The sequence below is a fragment of the Hipposideros armiger genome, unplaced genomic scaffold (genome assembly GCF_001890085.2).
Source record: "Hipposideros armiger isolate ML-2016 unplaced genomic scaffold, ASM189008v1 scaffold_335, whole genome shotgun sequence".
NCBI classification, from domain to species: domain Eukaryota; kingdom Metazoa; phylum Chordata; class Mammalia; order Chiroptera; family Hipposideridae; genus Hipposideros; species Hipposideros armiger.
In genome coordinates this window covers 284,133-305,348 of record NW_017731685.1, presented here as the reverse complement: position 1 = coordinate 305,348, position 21,216 = coordinate 284,133, and the positions used below count along the sequence as shown (strand labels likewise).

The 21,216-nt window shown below is 40.1% G+C and overlaps 1 protein-coding gene across 7 annotated transcripts in view; it reads left to right on the top strand.

Moving 5' to 3' along the window:
- CFAP95 (cilia and flagella associated protein 95) overlaps positions 1-21,216 on the top strand; it is a 126,311-nt gene that overhangs the window by 42,658 nt on the left and 62,437 nt on the right. For 4 of the 7 annotated variants that reach the window (XM_019661080.1, XM_019661079.1, XM_019661082.1 and 1 more), the window contains exons 3-4: positions 3,774-3,892; positions 4,770-4,838. In XM_019661080.1, coding sequence (XP_019516625.1) covers positions 3,774-3,892; positions 4,770-4,838 — 188 coding nt within the window. Of the gene's footprint in view, positions 1-3,034; positions 3,390-3,773; positions 3,893-4,769; positions 4,839-21,216 lie in introns of those variants that run through there. The other 3 variants (XM_019661084.1, XM_019661085.1, XM_019661081.1) reach the window with 3 other exon arrangements.

Genomic DNA, 21,216 nt, shown 5'->3' with positions numbered 1-21,216 from the left:
TCCATCCCAAAAGACTTTTAAACATATGGAAGTACTTTTATAAATTACCCACCCTTATGTCAGGCTATGAACATTTCTAGACCAAAGTGATCTTTTCAAAGTGATTTTTCACACTAAGATGGTGTAAGATTAGGTTTGCCTACATGCAACAAAAATCACAAATCAACAGTGGCTGTTCACATAAGGTTTTATTCTTTCATGTAAAAAGTCTGGAGGATAGCAGGCCAGGACTGGTACGGCAGTTCTACAAATAATCAGAAACCCACTCCTTCCAACTTTCTGCTCTTCCATCTTTGGGGTAGGGTCAAAGACAGGTGCCGGAGACCTGTCATTATGTCTGCATCCCATGCAGTAGGAAAGAAAAAACAGAAGAGGACCTTTCCCAGAGGTTGTATAAACTACTTCTATTTATGCCCCACTGTCCAGAACCAGTCCCTGGTTGTATCTAAGTATAAGGGAGAACTAGAAAATGTTGTCTGAAACACCATAGGCCCAGCTAAAATTTGGGGGTTCTATTACTGAGGAAGATAGGAGGTCTAATATTGGGGGATCACATTTGCCTCTGATATAGAAAACACAGAGGTTAAAAGCAGTCTCTGGCATCAGATGGGTTCTCTTTGATTCTTAGCTCCACCACTTATTAAGTTGTAACTGGTCAAGAGTATAAAATGTTCCGTGTCTTTATTTACTCAGGTGTAAAGTGGGAATAGTAGTTTTCATGAGCATTTAATGTGAAGACATTTTGAGTGGCGTCTGGCCATGTGCTATTGTTTTTACTGTTATCCCCATGGTATAACACTGTACCATACCCACTATAACTCACCAAGCTACAGTCAGTATAGCCTCTGGAGTTTACTACTCTAGTCCTAGAACATAGTAAGATGCCTAGCCCTTCATAGACATGGATGGATGGATGGATGGATGGATGGATGGATGGATGGATGGATGGATGGATCAGACTGCATGAGTTTTAAACTGAGGAGCTTCTGCTTTCTAGATGGTTTCAATGGGCATTACTTAATCCCTTTCAGCCTCAGTTTCCCCTTAAAATGAACATAAATTCCTTCTTTTCTCCCTCCAGATCCATTCGCAACCCTGCTCTGTGCCAAGGAGGCTGACCTTTATGGACCACATCAATGAGCTCCCTTACCCTCTGACCTCCTGTTGGGATTGGCCTGTGGAAGGCACTGGCAGGTGGTCAGAAGTGGGAGGAGAGTTCGCTTGAACATTTATTCCTGTGGTTCCTCCCTGCAGGGCCATGGTTTGGCAGTGGCTATGAGCTACAGACTGAATGTTTGGGTCCCCCCCAAATTATCATGATGAAATCCTAACTGCTCAGTGTGATGGTATTAGGAGATGGGTCATTTGGGAGTCCTTGTGTATGGGATTAGTGCCCTTCTAAGAAAGCCCCCAGTGTGCTCCCTCCTCCCTTCTGCCATGTGAGGACACAGTGAGAAAGATGGCCTTTACCAAACACCAAATCTGTTGGCACCTTGATCTTGGACTTCTCAGCTTCCAGGACTGTGAGAAATAAATTTCTGTTGTTTACAAGCCATCCAGTCTACAGTATTTGTAACCAATAATGGACTAAGACACTGTTCGGGAAGCCATAACTATCAAGTGGCCCCCCTTTTTACAGATGTAGGTCTTTCAGGGATCCAGTGTCAGCCCCCACCTTGTGGCTCCCCACTATTGCTATCCTCATGGCATTTCAACATTGTTTGTTGATTTTCTGAATGCTGGCCACACTTTTATAAATATATCCTTCATTAAAATCTCTTCAGGTCCCCATTTAATTGTTCTTTTTCTTCTGAGACCATGATTGACACACAACACTCCTAGGGTTATTTTCAGTATTTAATGAAATAATGCATGCAAAGCGCTTAATGCAATGTCTGACACACAATAAGCACTCAATAAGCTTAAGCTCCACTAATGCTATTATCATCTGTTTTTGTTTACTTCTCATTATTTCATCTTTGGTAATATCTTTGTTTCATATAATTTTCAAAGGAGGTGTTAATTGATGTGTTGAAGTATTTTACTGCCAAAAATGATCAAAGCATACCTAAGGTTAATTTTGGCGTCAAACTTACACCTTAAAACAAAATGGTAGCTAGTAATGTTTTCCCCAAAAGATATGTCTTATTTTTTGTGAAAGTATAAAATATGAAGTATAAATTATAAAGTATAAAATATAAAATACCGTGTCCTCTACCATTGACTGGTGAACTTGGGAATCTATTGGGTCGTCGGGGAAGTCATGACGCATTTTTGCATTGAAAAACATAAAAAAATACGTCATGACTTTCCCGACGACCCAATAAAAAGAGGAGTGGTTGAACTGAGGGTATAGGAATCAGAGTTGTGAAATGGGGCTGGGCGGCTGGTGATTCAGGAAGTTGAGGTCTTAGAGAACAGTGGTGAGAGAAGCCAAGGATCAGCAGAGCCATGGAGTAGACCAGGGAAGTAGGACCAGAGACTCTAGTTAAAATTCCTTTGAGTAGGATGGATTCCTAGTTATTACAGAGCCTTATTATACTGACCCAAAGTGGACCGAAGGCATTTGACTATAGCTATGATACTCTTGCAGTTGAAGTCTCCAAATTTCTAAACAGTGGTTTCTCAGTTTTTAAACAAAATCTAATGGGATTGATATGATCTGGGCTTCATTGGATGTGTTGTGGAACCTGTTCTTGAGGTTCAGGGAAAGTAATGGGTTCTCTTGATGGTGCTGAATTCTGATTCTCTGCTGTGAACCTCCACATTTGTGGTGGTCTAGAGTTTTTTATGAAAATATTCAATCCTCAGCATCCATTTTTCTTCCTCAGATCCCCTAGATGTTACTCATGATGCATCTGCAATTGGTTGGAGTACATCTTACAATCTGCAAATTTTCCTCATAGTAATAATTGCTTGATAATTCACTGAGTTTATCATCTGTGATAGAAAATGGAGAATGCTGCTGCTGATGACAATGATGATTATATCTGAAGTCCTATGTGATTTACAAAGTGATTGCTACAAGCATTTTTTTACTTAGAGAAGTTAAACCTACCAGACCGCTGTACCGATTTTTAGGTAATTTCTAATCATATCTTATCTAATCATATCTGTGTTGTGTGCATGGAAAAGCACTCCAGGTACAACAAGCAAAATCCTGGAGTGTCTTACAAAGACAAGCCATGCAAGAAGGTGAAGAGCAACATCTGGTGCTCACTTTGCAAGAAGTACCTCTGTGTGAAACAAGGCTCATCCTGCTGGGTGGATTGGCACACAAAGATGGAATATTGGCGCTAGATGAAAGGTAGACCTATTTTCTACAATGTCTCCAAGTTCCATCTTATTCTAACCACTTGTTTGCATGTAACTAACATTTTTCTGTATCATGTTGGTTTTTTCTCTTTAATGCTCAGGAGCCCAGGTATAGGGGACAGTTAGGTTCAGGGCCTCAGGTCTGGTAGAGTTAATATATATTTACCTTGAGAAGGAAATAGAAAGCAGATGTAATTAGAATTGAATCGAATGCAGCACTTTCCATTTCATAGAAACAACTAATTTGATTTTCATTTTCCATCAACTTGTAGTAAGGAATTGCCATTTTCACATAGTTATGATGAAATAGGTAACTGCTATGAGATATCACTTACTTTTAATGTCAGTGAAGCTGACAATTAAAATCAGAATGTTCTTCAACAGAAATATATTTTAGTAACTGACCATTTTTTTTATAATTCATTTACTTTTCTTATATATGGCTTCTGTTTTTCCAGACTTGGATATCAGAAACACAAGAACAAATGGCACAAACTTATTTAAACACAGAACTGGCTGAAATAAAAAGCAAGGCTTTATTGAATGAGGAAACATTGAACTCTGGGATTATTGAAAGGTATTCTTAATATTTTCCTTTGCTTACAGAACAGGCACCTGCAGGGAAGGATTTATATAACTGCCAAAGCGGTATAGCGACCCCAGCTACATATCACAGGAACACATCTCAAGTTCACATGCTCTCTGCTGCTGCGTTTCCATCTGTGTGGAATTCCCTTACCTTGGTTGTTTGCCAATCAGCTCTACTCATCCTGGATCCAGCTAAAATGTCATTTCTTTTTTACGTGTTTTTACAGTTGGGGTTCTGACTAGCTAGGTTTGAACCCCAACTCCACAATTTACTTGTAAAAGTCATTTGGTATCTATAATCCTCAGTTTGTTCACCTGTAAAAGAGGAATTATAAAAGCATCTACTTCATAGAGTTTTTCTGAAATTCAGATGAAATAAACGGTGAATTGTGCATGGAAGTATTGCCTGAGGTTCACTAAGAACTAGGTAAGCTGTTATTCATCAGAATTAATTGCTCTTATGCTCTTGCCTTCTGAGCATTTTGTTTACGTCCTGCATAACAGTTGTACTTACATTCTAGTTGGTGATATGTACATGCGTTTCCCCTGAGATAGAGTTCCTTGAGGGTTGGAACTGTTTCTTAGTCCTATCTATAGTCCTGCAACAGTGCCTTTCTGTGGAAGTGTGATATAGACTGTCTTATACTGTAATTTTTGGAAAATGTAGTCAAAGTAATCACAAAATGCTGAAATTTCCATTTACACATTGGGACATTTTACTTTGCAGAGTACCTAAAGTTGCAAACATGAAAATTCTTTAAAAAATAATTATCATAAAAATTCAGCCCCACATTAGGTTTCTATGACTTTGATAGCCTATAAATGTCAATCTGACATGTTTCTGAAACTTGTTATCTTCTTTCCAGGGACACTGGATTGCCTATGACAGGCTTTGGAGCGCTCTTTACTAGACACCCACCGGATAGGCGCAAATTGTGAGTAATCTCTGAACTGCTTCAGATTGCACAAAATGTTTCTTAATGATTCAGGAGGTTTGTTGGCAGGGGTGAAGGGATGAGGGGTGTACCAAAGTCAACAAAATGCCCTTTAGATGGCATCTTACAGACTTCTTTCCTTTAACAAAAGGGTTTTTGCCCCCATCAATATGCATAGCATTAATAATAATACAATCAATCCATATTATTCATGAATTCCATATTTGCGAATTCTCCTACTCACTAAAATTTATTTATAACCCCCAAAATCAATATTTGGGGAGCTGTTGCAGTCACTGACGAACATGTAGAGAGTGTGGTGACTAGGGTGAGCCCCCCGATGCCCACGTTCCCAGCTGAGGTTGAACAAGACGAGGCTCTGCCTTCTCGTTTCAGCTCTTGTACTGTAAGCAAGTGTCCCTTTCAGGGTCTAGATTTAGTGACATTTTTTGTGTGTTGTTTGCTGATGATTTTGCTGTTTGAAATGGCTCCCAAGTAGATGGCTAAAGTGCTGTCTTGTGTTCTGAAGCAGATGAAAGCTCTGATGTGCCTTATGGAGAAAATGCGTGCGTTAGATAAGCTTCCTTCAGGCATGAGTTATAGGTTTGTTGGCTATTTTACAGTCTGCCCGAGATGGGGGTGGAGAATGCCTTGAGTGATAATATTGCACCTCATTTCACAATCACCTGTTATAATTCTAGCCAGGCATTCTCACCCTGTCAGTCCTAACCCTGATTGCTTCAGGAAGGCTGGCCCGCATCCCCCACAGTCTGCTGTGGCACCTCTGAGTTGGCTGGCATGTTCACAAGGAGTATCCCCAGGATGGTCCTTGAGGAGGGTGGCTTTCTGGCTTTCATCAAGGTGATGAGCTAAAAACATCCTGCTGGCCTCCTTTTCTATGTTATAATCCTGACTTTCAGCAAAGACATGGGAAGGCAGGATGAATCCAGAGGCAGACTTTAAAAACTGTATTAAACTCTGAGAAACTCTAAAGAAAAGAAAGGACTAGAATAGGAGAAGTGTAGGGGATGAGAGGAGGGGAGAAAGGAGAAGGCAAGAGATGAGGTTTCTAGATTGAGTCTCAGGCCAGTCCAGGGTGGGAGCTGGGATCTCGTTGGGCCAGGAGTAGACAGGAGCTCTTAGAATGAGCCTTGTCTATTGTGTTTGCACACTTGGGTTATATGCCCACAGTTGCATTTTCTGCATTGACTTTGACTGCTGTTTTTAGTCCAAGGCAGAAAGTGAGACAGCCAGGACTCTACATAATAGAGGATTTGATGCCAATAGCCAGCTTCCCTGAGGCTCCGATCTCAGCATTGAGACCTATTATGAGAGCCACAGAGAGCCAGCCAGACACTGAGTTGTCTCTCCCAACTCCAATTAGAGAAAGAGGTCTTGGATGTAGAAGAACTGGGCAGTGCACCTAAGGAGAAAGAAATGCCAGGGAAAACAAGTACAGTAATACATTTCTTTTTGAGCATAATTCGTTCCGGAAACAAACTACTTGTATTGCAAGACATCGCTCGTTTACCAAGTTAAAATGTATTAGAAATGTTTGCTCATCTTGCAGAACACTCACAAACCACATTACTCGCAATCCAAGGTTTTACTGTACAGTTAATCCCAGCTAACTGCAGTAGAGGCACTCAACCCATATTTCCCACACTCCCAGTGAAGACATCAGCTTAACCTCAGTTTTCACTGGACCGTCTATGTAGTCATCCAAAGCAGAGGCAACTGATAGTTTTAGGAATAATACAGATGAAGTTCCAGTTAAAAAAAAAAATCATGACACATCTAAAGAACAAAAGCATCATGAACAACGAGATATAGGCAACCTATACCAGAAGAAGCAGACCTGATGGGGCAAATGGAACAGGAATTTAAAACCAATGGAACAGAATGGTAAAGCTTTATTATTTAGGAAATAAACGAATCAGCAGCAAAATAATAAAAATCAGGCTGACATTAATTTCCCAACAGCAACACTGGATACAAGAGCATACCGTTAAAGTACTGAAGGAGAAGAATTTTGAACCCAGACTTATTTAAATGTGAGGGTCAAATAAAGATATATTTAGGTATAAAAGGGCTGGTTTCAGACTTACTATCCTGCCATGAATAACTATAAAACTGGGCAAAATACATTAGGCAACTGTTGTCAAGTGTTGAATAGCAACCAGTGAGGCTCTGTGCTCCTTGAGATGAGAGGGGACTCACCTGAGTTTTCCTGGTTGTGGCACAGGCAAGTGAGCCCAAGTGCAGAGCGGAGTTCTTGTTGAGTTTGGAGGTGGGAGTAGGAATTTAGAGCTTCTGATAAGACTCGAATGGGTTGGATAGGGTATTAGAGAGAAGGAAGTTGCATGTGGAGGTGGGAACAGAGTCTGCTTGGGGTTCCCTTCAGATGATTAATTAGGGCCTGGGATCTGCATTCACTATCAAAATAGTACATCAACTATAGTGTATTCTGAAATTTCACCATGGTACTCTCTCCTGCATGGTGGTATTGTGTAGTGGGCTCTGGGGCTAAGTTACCTGCCTTCAAATCCTGGCCTTGCCACTTACTAGCTATGTGGTCTTGGGCTAGTTGTATAACCATTCTGTGCCTCAGTTTCTCCATCTGTAAAATTGGGATGATAATTACATAGGCACCCATATTATAAGGTTGTTGTGATGATTAAGCAAATTGATATATGTAAAACAATTAGAACAGTAACTGATGCATACATGGTTAAGGGCTGTGTGCAAGTCAGTTGGGCCAGATAACAAACATGACGAACCTTTCCTATCTATCAGTTCAGGGAAATGTTCTTGATTTATTTCATCGATGATTCATACCTTCCATTGTCTGCTCTTTCTTTTTGAAAATTCTTTATGTGGATGTTAGATTGCTTGCCTGACTTTGTCTTGTCTTTTCTGTCTTATTTTTGTCTTTACTATCTGCTTTGCTTCTGTTTCTTCAGCCCTACTATTGAGTTCTCTTTTTGTTTTCTGAATTCTTCCATTTTTATAGTATCCATTTTTTTTTAATTTCATGACTGCAACAGCTTCTTTTATCTATCTGGAGATGTTAAAGATAGTTTGTTTTTCTTTAATTTTTTTTTTATCTGTGTATTATAGTCTCTATTTCCTCCAAGGTGTTTTCTTGTTTCTGTTTGTTTTATTTGTTGGCCGGTATCTATCTTCTATGTTAGGTTTTCCTCAGGTGCCTGGTAATCAATCCTTGGTTTTCTCCTCATGATTAAGAGATGAGGCTCGGAGCCTGTGAGTGAGGCTTGTGGATTTGGAGCTTCATTGGAGGGACCTAGGTGGGTCTTTTTTTTTTTCCCCCAGAAGTTCTAGTGTCAGTATTTCAGTCTTTCCTTGTGGGTTGGTCAGAGTCCCCAGAGGAAGCTCCCTGAGCTGCCCATCTGAAGGGTGAAGGGTTGATGCTTGTATTCTTGGCGCAAGCAGGGCATTTGGCTGGGACATCAACATTAATCCTTCATTGTGTGTGGTCACTGAACCATGTTGTTGCTCAAGGTCTTTCTCTTTTACCCTTTCCAGTGAATAAAATTCTAGCTTCCTGCTGGACTAGGGTAGGGGCGGTCACCCAGCAGTGGGGAATGGAGGAGGGGCCTACAGCTCCACGGAACTGCTTCTCCGACAGCTCTCCCTCACTTTTTTGCTGATTTAAGACTCAGCTTTCTGCTAAGTCAGAGACCACTTGTCCATCTTCTCTTTAGCTTCCCATATTTGTTTCTCTTGTCCCTTTTTCCGTTTTCCCTGCTCTTATGGATTTATTTTTTAAAAGTCTCTTTAATGTGGTTTTAGTGGAACTTTTTAGAAAGCAAGATGAGAGGTGTACGTTCATTCTTAACTCTGAAGTCATCAAGTCTCATGTAAAATGTCATCTCCTCCACAGGAGCTTCCCTTCCTACTGCCACCCCTCACCCTCATGGTATGACCCTTAGATATTCATATCACTGTGTGTTCCTGACACTATCCATCTTGGTTGCAATTAATTGCAGTCTTGCTTGTCTTTCTTGCTCAAGTCAATGCTCTGAAGAGCAAGACTGTCTCAGCTTTATCCCGAGTGCCTAACGGAGGGCCTGACCTACAGCAGATGCACAATAATTATTTCTTGAATTAATAAATTATTTCTGATGTTGAACAGCAAATTAATAATGGAAGAAGCATAGCTAATTCCTGTCTTATTTGATTTAAGACTTCAAGGCCTGTAGAACCAAGTGTTCTCAGTTTTATTCTAGCAAGTGCAGTAAAAGACATGGTCTCTAGAAAATCAGCCCTTACTGGTTTGAATTCCTAGAATTGCTTGTTTGTTTTGTTTGATTCATGAGTATTAACAAGGAAATAACTACATGGGCACCTTCAACTTTTCTCTGCTAATTTCATACGCAATTCTTTCTTTTAGTTAATGTACACTAATCATGGGATATTCCATGCAATAGAATGCTTTGGTGTCTTAGAATCTGCTCTCTTGAATATTAAATATTCTTTTGCTTCTTGCCAACTGTGCAGCTGTGGAAGTTAAATGTCAACTTTAGAAGGCAATGAATAAGAATGAGTTTGCTCAATAGACCAAAACAATGTGCTTCAACTTATAAAAGAAAAGCAGTAATTGTACTGTAAATTTAGACTTAGGTTACCTCCTAATGATGATAATCAGAATACAGGTATAACTTTGTTATTGAGACATTAGTCAATACATTTATCTTAATTTTTAGATAATATTCATTATATTGTGATAGCATTTGACAATGGCTTCTTTTCACGCAACTTAACCAATAGCCTGCCTATTTATTTTGAACCAATGTGAAGAAGACATAACACCTTTCCTCCTTAAACTGGCAGCAAATATCTCAGTGGAACATACCGAAAACCAGAACAGCTAGAATGCTTGCCACCACTGGACTTATCACTCCTGACCTTAACTACAGAAAAAGGCTCTGTGGATTATTCCCCCCACATAAGTCACAGACAGAGAAAAAAATTTAAAAATTGTAATGTAGAGAGTAGTCAGGTTGAGACTAAAAGTGATATAAATGACTTAAACTTTAAAAACGAGATTTATATAGTTTGAGAATAAGTGAGCTTATCTAGAACTAGAGCCATTGTTTCTCTTGAGAGTTAGTTATAGTTCCATCAGTGAGTTTCCAAGGAATTGGCATGAGCCAGTGATGGAAGGGGTAAGAGGCAAGGAGGCTCAAATACCTCTTAGACATCAATAGTGCTCGTATGGTCTCAAACGAATACAGCTCCATGCTTAGAGGGTCTCTAACATTTTACTTTTGGTGTAGAAAAGTAATGAGAGGCACATTTCCCTTAAGGCACATAGGAAAAGTGGATGGGAACATGAATATAATTAGTGAATTAATTTAAGAGTCTTTCTTGCCCTCCCATCTTGTTCTTAAGAATCCTCAAGGAACTTTCACTTAATTTGGAAGTACTCTTTGAGACATGGGAAACTAACTCACTCATTATCGGAAGGCCCCTGGATATATGATTATCTAACACAAAATCATTTTATGATTTGTCCGTAGAACCAGACAGGGGTAGGTGATTCCTTCTAAGAAGTAAGATTTTCCATGTATAATATCTTGACTGCATCTGTGACCATTAAACAAACAACCACAAACCAAAACAATAGGACAAAAAACCAAACAACAACAAAAACCATGTCATGCAGATCCGATTTTGAAAGGGAGGTGTAGTATAGGTACAATTTTAAGATCTTATTTCTCAGAAACCCTTATTTAAATGTGCATATGTTAACCATCTGTGATCCTGAGATGATGGCTTACAGGAGAAGTTAGTTTTTCTGACAGGGAAAACCCAATTCTGGCACAGAGTATTTTCTGGGTGAGAGGCAGGTCCATGGGAGCCTGAGTCAGTTTGTGAGCAGCCCGAGAGTACTGACCACTTACTGGAGGATGGAGTGATACGCAAAGTCAGCCCTAAACTAATGTGTCTTATCATTTTTACCAAATTTTATTACCTCCCGGTGGTACTTATTAGTGCATATTGTTGAAATTTTATGATAAATGTGTCATTTCCAGAATTTATTCAAACACTTATTGCAATCCACATGACTAGAGAATAAATTAATAGTGTTTTGGATCACTGGGTAGCTTTCTGGACACAGTGTGATTTTTCAAAAAGGGCCTACTGTGGGAAAATATAAGACATGGGTTCTACTCCTAGGTCTGCACTAACCCTGCTATGTGACCTTGTGCTGGCTAATAACCCTCTCTGGACTTCTCTTGTTTCCATCTGGAAAATGAAGGGATTGAACCAAATGATCCGTAAAGTCCTTTCCTGCTCTAAAATTTTATGATTCTAAGGAGAAAGGCATCTGTAGTCACATCAATGGACAGTTAAATGAGGCCAAGAAGCAGTTCAGGCCGTTAAGTTTTCATTGTTGGCACAAAGCACTTATCCATATGTGTAAGGAGTGATTACTTCACAGTAGTAGCAAGCTTAGGCCACAGTTTAAACTCTTCCAGTTTATTTCTCCCATGGGGAGATTCAGCATCTGTAAAACCTTTGGCTCTCTTCAGAGCAATGGACTGCATATGAATAGTAAGAGAGGTTTCTTTTCCTTTTTTTTTTTCTTTTCTCAGAGTAGAGTGGAAGGCATTTTTTTTCTACTCAGGCACTTGTGTGGTGGGCTATTTCTTGGTAAAATACCACCCAGTTGTTGAACATTTTTCCAGAAGAGGAAAAAAAATGTGTAAAGAATTGCCCTGTCATGATGGTGGTGAGGATAACAAAGAAAATGTGAAGAGGGGAGTGGTGTGGTGAAAAGACCATGGAATGGCAGTGAGACCGACCGGAATTCAACTCTTGATTCTCTATCTTACTTATTCATTGTCGGACCTTTTGTTTTTGTGTGTCCAGCTTTCTTCTTTTGGACAACATTCTCACCCCCATTCAATTAGGCCATAAAATGCTTAGGCTAATTTTGTTCCTCACTTCTATCTCCCCACAAGCCCAAGTGTTGGGTAGATGACCCAGGCCAGGCCAATCAGAAGGCATTCTAGGATAATAATTGGGTTTCGGGCAAGCCGCTCTGTCATGGTCCAGGTGGCAAGTTACAGAGAACATTTTGTAGCTGGGGGAGCATCTATTTGTAAATGAAGCTAAGCAGACATGTGGAAAAAGACAGCTCTGAGGACAGTCTTTTTACGTGCGCTGGAATTTTCTTTTTTTTTTTTTTTCATCAGTTTGATGTGGGTTTCTATAACTTTAAGAGTAATACTAATAACAGCAAACAGTTATATGGTGCATATTATGTGCCAGGCACTATTCTAAGGGTTTTACATATGCTAACTCATTTACTCTCTGTAAAAACTATGAGTTGGTTCCATCATTATCTGCATTCTTATGGAAGGAAAAACAAGGCACAGAGAAGTCAAATAACATGTCTAAGCTCTCACAGCTGGGAAGTAATAATGAGCCAAGATGGGAATGGAAACAGTCTAATGCCAAAGTTCATGGCCCTTAGCCAATTTGCTACACTGCCTCTCTGAATGATGGGCCAATTAGGAGAACTCTGAACGTCACTTTCCTCTGTAAACACAGAGATGATAATTACTATGTTTAGGCAGGCCAAAACGTTTAGGCGTTGAGCACCAAGCCCATAAAGGAAGTACTGGGGAAAGGTTCTTTATCTCTTTTGAAGTTTCTGGAATCAAATTTTCCATTTTTCAAACAACCTGGGCCACTGGTTCCTCAGACATGCTTTGGTCTTGGCTTGACATTTTTCCTCTTTGAGGCAAGAACCCTGCCTGAGGTCATATCACCAACTAACTTGGGCTCCCAGGAACAGGTGTGTGGCTTAGCTAGTGCTGAGTGAATGATTGCTTTTCTAGATGGCCAAGTGTGCTGAAATGATTTCAGAGTCAACCAAAATGCTATTTCTCTTGGCATTACTCCTTCTTATAGGATGTCCTTCCTTAGCTGGTGTACTTTGAAGCCAAATGGCTAAGTAAGTGGGACACTTTTCCATTCGTTAATATTTGGGGTTGTGACTCAGGTCCTGACTTGAGTTGTGTGCCTTCGCATAGGAGTGTTGTAATGGTGGGTAATAATAACCTATTTCATTGCTGTCCCTGCAGAGTCATTCAAATAATTTGATAAGAAAATGTATGTGAAAGCCCCTACTATGTACCTGCTAGATCTAAAGTTTGGGAATCACAATTGATTGATGGCTGACTCAGGCCATTCTTACAAGTCTTTACTGAATCTAACTTCAGTAAAGTAGCTATTCAAGTTACACCCACCAAGTTGAAGGTCAGGTTTCTTTGCCAATTCAGGTGGGCTCAATAAGGCCTTCAAGATAAAATTATGAAGTAAGGTTCTTACTTGATTTACTTATTGTGGCTGCTAGTCACCAGGAAGGCATCCAACAATTCCTTCCCTCTCTGTACCACCATGCCACAGCTCCCATCAAAAGGCCGAGGTTGGGCCAGCCGAGTGGTGCAATGGTTAAGAACTGGCTTGGGATGCCAGAGGGCCCCGGTTCGGAACCCACATGTGAGGGCCAGTGACACTGCCCTCTGCAACTGAGATGCTGAACAACAGCTCAGCCTGGAGCTGGGATGCCATGAGTCGCTGGCGACGGTGTAGGCAGCAGCCCCTGTGGCAGTGGGTTGCCATGGGCTACCGTATGTAGCCAGCAGCCAGCGTGAGCGGCCAGCAGCCGCAGTGAGCGGCCGTCCAGAAGCCGGCGACTGATCTGCCTCACCCGGGAAGAGCGCAATGATGGTGCCAACTTGGGCCAGTGAAGCAACGTCCTCCACAACTAGACTGAAGAACAAAACGACAGCAACTTGTCTGTTCCCCTTCCCCCAATTCCCCAGCACTGTTCCCACCCCCCAACTCCCCAATAAAAATCTTTAAAAACAAAAAATTAAAAAAAAAAAGGCCGAGGTTTATTTGCCTGCCCTCTGAAACTGGGCTGGCCTTGTGACTGGCTTTGATCAAAACAATGTGGCAGAAGTGATGCTCTGGGACTCCTGAATGCAGACCCACTTAAGGGAACTGGTAGATTCTACTTTCTGATTCTTGGACTCTAGCTGACATGCTATGAGAAGCCCAAGACACATGGAGCAAGCACATGGAAGAGAACCAAGGCACTGTATTTGACAGCTCCAACTGAGCTCACAGACAACAGGCAAAACCAAGTGCCAACCATGAGCGTGAGCTATCTTGGATATTCTAGTTTAGTCAAGTACCTGGATACCTGTACCTCTAACTGATGTCAAATGGAGCAAAAAAAACCCCACCCAGCTGAACCCAGTCACCCCACAGTATAATCAGAGATAATAAAATGATTGTAGTTTTAAGCCACTAACTTTTAAGCCACAGAAATAGGTAATTGAAACAACCTTCATATCTCTAACTACCATGATTATATGGCTATTTCTATCATTATTTAGCCTATATGACAGGCCTATACATAATTGCCTATTTGTCATTGCTAATGCATCAGGGATACAAGCAGTTCAAACTTTTGGGACTGATGAGCTAACAAAATGAGTGAGTGGTAAAGATTTTCAAAATGTCATAGTGGTGGAATTTATATTTAATCCTCACATTTCTTTTTATCCCATGTACATTAATGATGAACTGGTATTACTAGTATTTCTCTTAAAGTAGTATTGAAAATTTATGTGGTTGTCATAAAACTGGCGTTATTTATAATTACTTAAAATAAATTCTTCACTGGGTTCCAGTGGATAGTATGATACTACAATATGAGTCTTTGAGACGTGGTGGTGGTTTCACAAGAATAACAACTTATCAGAATTACGGAAGTCTTGCTGCTCTCCATATTTAATTTGATCCCATATATGTGGCCCCTACAGAGTTAAATTATTACCCTAACATGTAGACCTTATATTGTCCTTTCAAATGGCTTCCAAAACTTATTAGGCCTGAAGAAATTACATTTGTCCAATGTATCTGAATTCATTCTTTCAACATAAGCATTTAATGAGTGCCTACTGTATACTCAGAACAATCAGATACTAGGACTATAGAGACAAAGGACACCCTCATTCCTGAGGTAGCTCATTTGTCTAATGGATGAGACAGAAAAATAACCAGTCAACACTCATGGATCAGTCAGGAATACACTTGGCTGAAAGTAAACAAAACCTAACTAATAATTTGAATAATTAAGGAATTTGGTCACCTGGCATGAAATATAAGGAAATTAAAGACTGGCATGGCACTTAAACAATGTCATCAAGGATACAGAGTCTTTTTGTCTTTCTTCTTGATGAGCTTTCTAGGCACCTCTCATTCTCATGGTCTCATGATGGCTGCTGTACCTTCCAACATCAATCTGTTCTAGAAAGGAAGAAGTGGGAAGGGAAAACTTCTTCAGGATCTCTGTTCTTCATCTGTTGGATACACTGATATAGCCACCCTTGGTTACAAGAGCGTTTGGAGCCTCAAAGTAGAGAAATACAGGGAAAAGGGAGGTTGAAATAGGCATTGAATGTGCCAACCTACTCTCTACAACATGCTGCAGTGAACACAGGATGCAAAGGGAGGACAGAACTCAGATTTGGAAAGTGAGGAAAGGCTTTCAGATAGAAGTAACACCTGAGCTGAGTTATGGAGTGTGAGTTGGAGTTGGCCAGATCAACAGGAAAGAAGGGCACCATAGGCAGAAGATAAAGGACCTACCAAGGCGGGGAGGAGTAGGACCTATGATGGACATGCTTGGTTCACAGAACACAACTTCGCAGTGACAAAGCTAAAGTTGGAGAGAGACATTGGAGACAAAGCAAGCAGGGCCTGAGAACTATGCTAAGGAGTTGGGACTTTATCATGCAGGCAACAGTGAAAGCTTTTCAAGCATGGTGTAGAAATGATCAGATTTGTGGTTGGAACTCAGAAAACAGGTTGATAGACAACTGAGACTGCAGTCAGAGGACTAATCAAAGCCACACATAATAAGGACCTGACCTTTGATGGCGGTGTGGTGGGAGAGAAGGGTTCAGATTTTAGACATATTAAGGGAGAGGAATAGACATTTACTTGATGACTGATTAATTGTGAGAGTAAACAAGACTTAAGGTTGATTCCTAGGCTTCTGGCTCAAGCAACTGGGAGTTATTGGGGCCATTCACAGAGGCAGTAAACATGGGAAGAAGAACATATCAGATAATAGGTGGATATTTGAGAGTGGAGCAAGAGAGAGGTCACTGACCCAGACCTAATTGCTAATATAAGTATCCTAACGAGTTCCTCTGCATCCAGGCTCCTCCCTTACAATCCATTCTCCACCCTGCAGCTTGAATAATCAAATTAAAAAGCGAAAAAACCCCATGCCCTTCCACTGTTTGATACTGTTTTTCTTCTATAAGTGTTAATGGGCACATACTATGTGTCTGGCGCTGAGTTAAGGGCTTATGTGCCTTATTTCATTTAATTCTCATTCTTTGAGATAGTTGTTGCAATTACCTCCATTAAGAAGGGGTTCAGAGAGGTAAAGTAATTTTCCAAAAGGCCTTACCTAGTAAGCACCAGAGCTGGGTTTTAATCTCATGTCTGTTCTGTCTGACTGCAGAGAACCGTGTTCCTTAATCACTATAGTACATTCTTCTTCATGCTTAAATGTATATAATGCTCCATATCCTTAAAGTACTTTCACATACATTATCCACTATCCCGTTCCTCCTAACAATCATATAAGGTAATTTGGGTAGGTGTTTTTTTAATTATACAGAAGAGGAAATCAAAGCACCGAAATAATCAAGGAATCTGATTCCACATTAATTAATAAATCCATCCATTTATGGGACAGATACTGATGGGGGGGGATTAAGATGCAGAGGGTTTAAAGGACTTGCTCAAGGCCCCAAGACTACCTAGTGGCAAAGCAGAGACTAGGGTCTTGGGGTTCACAGAGGTGTGTGTTTGATGGGTGGAGAGAACTGCTTCCAAACTGCTAGGGAACTTAGCAAGGGCTTGGCTTTGATTAGGAGTAAGAGAAGATTCAAATTGTCCTGCATTTTATCTTTCCTCTCTACCTTTGGCTCACTAGCCTCTTAGAAGTTGATTTCTAAAGCACAGGCCTGGCATTCAGCAGCTGTGGAAGGACTATCAGATTTGGAGTCTGTGTGTGTGTCGGAGGAGGGTGGGGGCTGGAGAGATTTCATTCAGTAGGTAGAAGGAGGAGGAAATGACAGGGATATTCATTACAGTGCAATATGAGATTTTTAAAAATTGATGGTTGCTGTTAAGAATGAGACAGACAGGATTTCCCAGAGGGGTTGTACGCTGCCGCTTCCCTCCTACCACACAGAGTCACGCAGACTCCATGGCCCTCTGTTGCTACACTCAGTCCTAAGGAATGAATACTCCCTCCTCTACCAGCTATGTTATTAATTCCAGATTAACTCTCTGCTGCTTTCAGTCACTTACCCAGATTCAGACTCTGAGGTAGGACCATCTGATTTGCTGAGCAGATGTCACATGCCCTTGTTCTGGCTGCCGGGAAGCTGGGAGAGAAAGTACCTGCCCCTCCTCTAGAGAAACCAGAAAACAAGAGCTTTTTTATTTAAAAGACATTTAAAATTCTTCCAGGTTTAAGAAATTGTGATTCCCTGGGCTTTGGTGCCTCATCTTGTCATGGATTCACACAGGATATCACTGGTGGTAGTGCAGGTGAAGGCATTTTGACTAGTACCATGGCTTAATGATAACTTCAGTATCAGACTGCTTTTCCTTTCTCATCTTATGAGAAATATCTCTAGTTGTATTCTGCTTTTAAAGGTCAAAGAGGGCGTGTGTGGCAAATTGTGAGTGGTGCTGGGTCCACTTTCCAACTTCCGAGCACACTTACAGCATAGCGTTAGCCTGGTGAACTTACTGGAATCTTCTCTTCCGTTTTATGCTTCCAGAAAGACCCTTTTATCTGTGCTTCAGAATTTGTCTGACTCATGCATGTTGACTTGTGCTTATTAAACTCACAAGAAAAGCCAGAATTCTAATTAGTTCATTTATAATGAGAAATAAAATGTTCAAGCATAATAGTCATGTCAGCCTAATAAAAGCATGCTCTCTCAGTTAAAAAAAAAATCAAAACAAAAACATATAGGAAGTAGAACTGTAATCGAATGTTATTCAGAGTGTTTGGAATATAAGCGAGGGGAGTTTGTTAGGTGATTACAATGATCAATGGCCTCAAACTCTGATTCCCTGATTATAATAGTCAGGATTCGTTTGTTGTTAAGTGACAAATAACACAGATAAAATTACCTTGGGCCAAAAGGAGAGTTTATTGAAAGACTCCTGGGGTACCCTATGGAACTCTGGGAAATTCCATGGAAGAGTTGGTCTTCATAGAATGCTGGGATCAGGACTAGAAAATCGCCAGGATGCACTTCCTGTTGTCTTCATTTGCTCCTTCTGGGAGTAGAGATGTTACATCCCATGGTTCTCATCACAGGGAGTGACTGGCCCTTTCCCATTGGTCTCTCTTTAGAGACCCCCCCCCCCCAGGAGAGCCCTGACATGGGCTGGAGGCTGGTATTTGGACCTGTCAGCTATGGGTAGGGATGGAGTGGAGAGCAGGGCCCTGAGGCACAGGCTTGCTCCTGGTGGCTCCAGGCAGTGAAGTGGAGCCATGGTCGGCTACAACGGGTCAGAGTGGAGCACTGACATTGTTGTACTTCATCTTTGTTCCCAGAACCACGGAGGCCTATTCATGAACCAGGACAGCTCTTCCCCAGGAGATGCCTAGAACCAGTGCCTCCCTTATCTTTCTCACCTCTTGCTTTCCTGAGTTTCTCTGAAGGCCATTTCTCTTCTAATGGACTTGTTCTTTCCTTTTGTTCTTTATTCAGCTACAGCCTCAAGCTGATATCTAAGAGGAAGATTTATGTTGATTTTCTATATTTTTATTCTCAAAAGACCATCCTATTTCAAATTTGACTGAATATATCACGTAAAGATTGTTGCCCTGTTCTTCAGATTCAAAAAAGTGGTGGCAGGCGGAGGCAGTCCCAAAAAGTTTGTAAGCAACTGAAGGTCATTATTCAGTCTTATAAAAGTTCCCATTTTGTTGAGCCGCATTGCCTTTTCAAAAAGACAACTGAATATTTTAATTTCCACCTGTATGTACTTTAAGTTCTCATTGTAAATCGATATCTCTTTATATCTAATTTTATTTTTATTGCTTTATTCATTCAGTAAATGTTTTTCAGTGCTTACCTTGTATCAGACTCTCCTAGAAGGTGATAATAACGAGAGGGAGAAGGGCCTGAACGTGGGTGGAATGGGTTTCTGCTGCTTTAAGTGAATAGAGAGGTGCCCAACACTGCTTTGCAAGGTCGGCCTGCCCAAAGCAACACTGATATTTGATTTATAATCTTACCATTTGAATCATAACTTTGGATGAAAATAAGGTAGGGAAACAAGTTCACTGTCATCTTTTAACATTTAAATGTATTAAGATTTTGAGATATTTGAATATTTCCATATAAATACTGTTCAAACACCCATCAATTTACTCATTACCCAATTATAATATAATTTTTTTTCTATCAAGTTTGCTTTATATTTTTTAGAGAATGATTTATCATGACTCACAAAGCCATCTAACATATCCACCCTATTGATGGACATTAGCTTCTAAATATTCACTGTTACACCTAAGGTTGCATTGAGTATCCTTATACATGTGTCCTTGGGTATATATGCCAGGGTTTCTTTATACTCAGAAATAGAATTGCTGGGTATTAAAATATATGCACCTTCAATTTTGTAAGATATTGCCACCAGTAGTGTATGAATATAGCTATTCTTTCATATCCTTATGAATAATGGATATAAAATGGTACCTCCTTGTTATTTTCCTTTGCACTTCACTATTACTAAATTTAAGACTGAATAAGCCTGAATTTATCTTAAAATATTTATTAGCCATCTGATTTTTTCTACTGTGAATTGACTGTTTATAGGCTTTGTCCATTCTTCTATGGGATTGTATTTTTTATTGATTTGTAAGAATGTTTAACTCTGGGTACTAATCTTGTTTTGATTAATTTTATGATATCTTCTTCTAGTCTATGGCTTCTCTTATAACTTGCTTTATTGCTGTCTTTTAGTCAATAGAAGTTTTAAATTATAATTTAACCAAGACATATATATATATATATATATATATATATATATATAATATGAAACTGTACTTTTTAGAAATTATATATATGTGTGTATATATAACATATATAGCCTTTATTGAGTCATATGTCTATAAACAAAGGAGTTATTTTATGTCCTTCAACAAATTTTATAATTTTCCCCATAAGTGTCCCATAAATCTTCTAATAGATGCATTCATGTAGGAACCTTAGAGATTTTTGTTGCAGTTATAAATGGAATTTGTACACTTTAATTATGCTTTCTAATTTCTTTTTGCTGGTATATGGGTATACTGTTTTTGTATGTTGATCTTGTATCCAACAACCTTCTTGAAACTTGCCTGTTGTTATGATTCCAAGATTCATTTGGATTTTTTAATGTAGGCAGTCTTATCTTTGGAAGATGAAAATTTTGTTTCTCCCATTCCAATTATTATCCTTATGCTTCTTTTTCTTGTTTCACTGCGTTTGCTAGACTCTCCAGCACATTGTTGAATAGAAATGCTGATAGAGGACTTCTCTGACTGTTCAGGAATGTTTCTGGGGAGGATTTTCGTCAGCTTAGTTTTGATTCTTATTTACTGTTTTCTTTTCATAGTAATGTTGCCCTTTTCTGTACATTTGAAGTATGTTGAATTAGCAGCAATCAGGTCATTCTATGGAGCGGGGATGAGAAGTTGGGCAAATTTCCTCAGTATATTAATTCAAGAGTGCCCTCTTCAGTTAGAACAGTGAAGTGGACTTGATTTCATTAATGACATCTTTAAGAGAAGTGGTGGTTCTAGGACCCTTAAGTTCTGGGCTTGATCTCTAACTTTTTTCTTTACTTTTCAAATTGACCCCTTCCCCACTTACCAAGACCGCCATTGTGGTCTTGCATAACTTCCAAGCCTCTTTCTTGGAAAGCCAATGTTCAAATCCTCTAGTCTCAGACTTGTTGTTGGCTTTTCCCTGTCAGGGAAGGACGGTCCCTTCTGGGTCCATGTCTCCTGTGTTCCATCTCCACTAGGGACTTGCCACTCTCTCCTCTGTGCCATGTAATCTCTGCCCAGTTTTGCTCCAGCCTGGGCTCCGGATATGGCCTCTACCGATTGTTCTCCAAACTACATGTAAACCGAAGTTTGTAGTCTTCACTAGCCTCTGTTAATCTCTACACATGGGCTAACTGTGTGATTTTTATTTACTTTGCTGTTGCTCTGTATAGTTTTGGA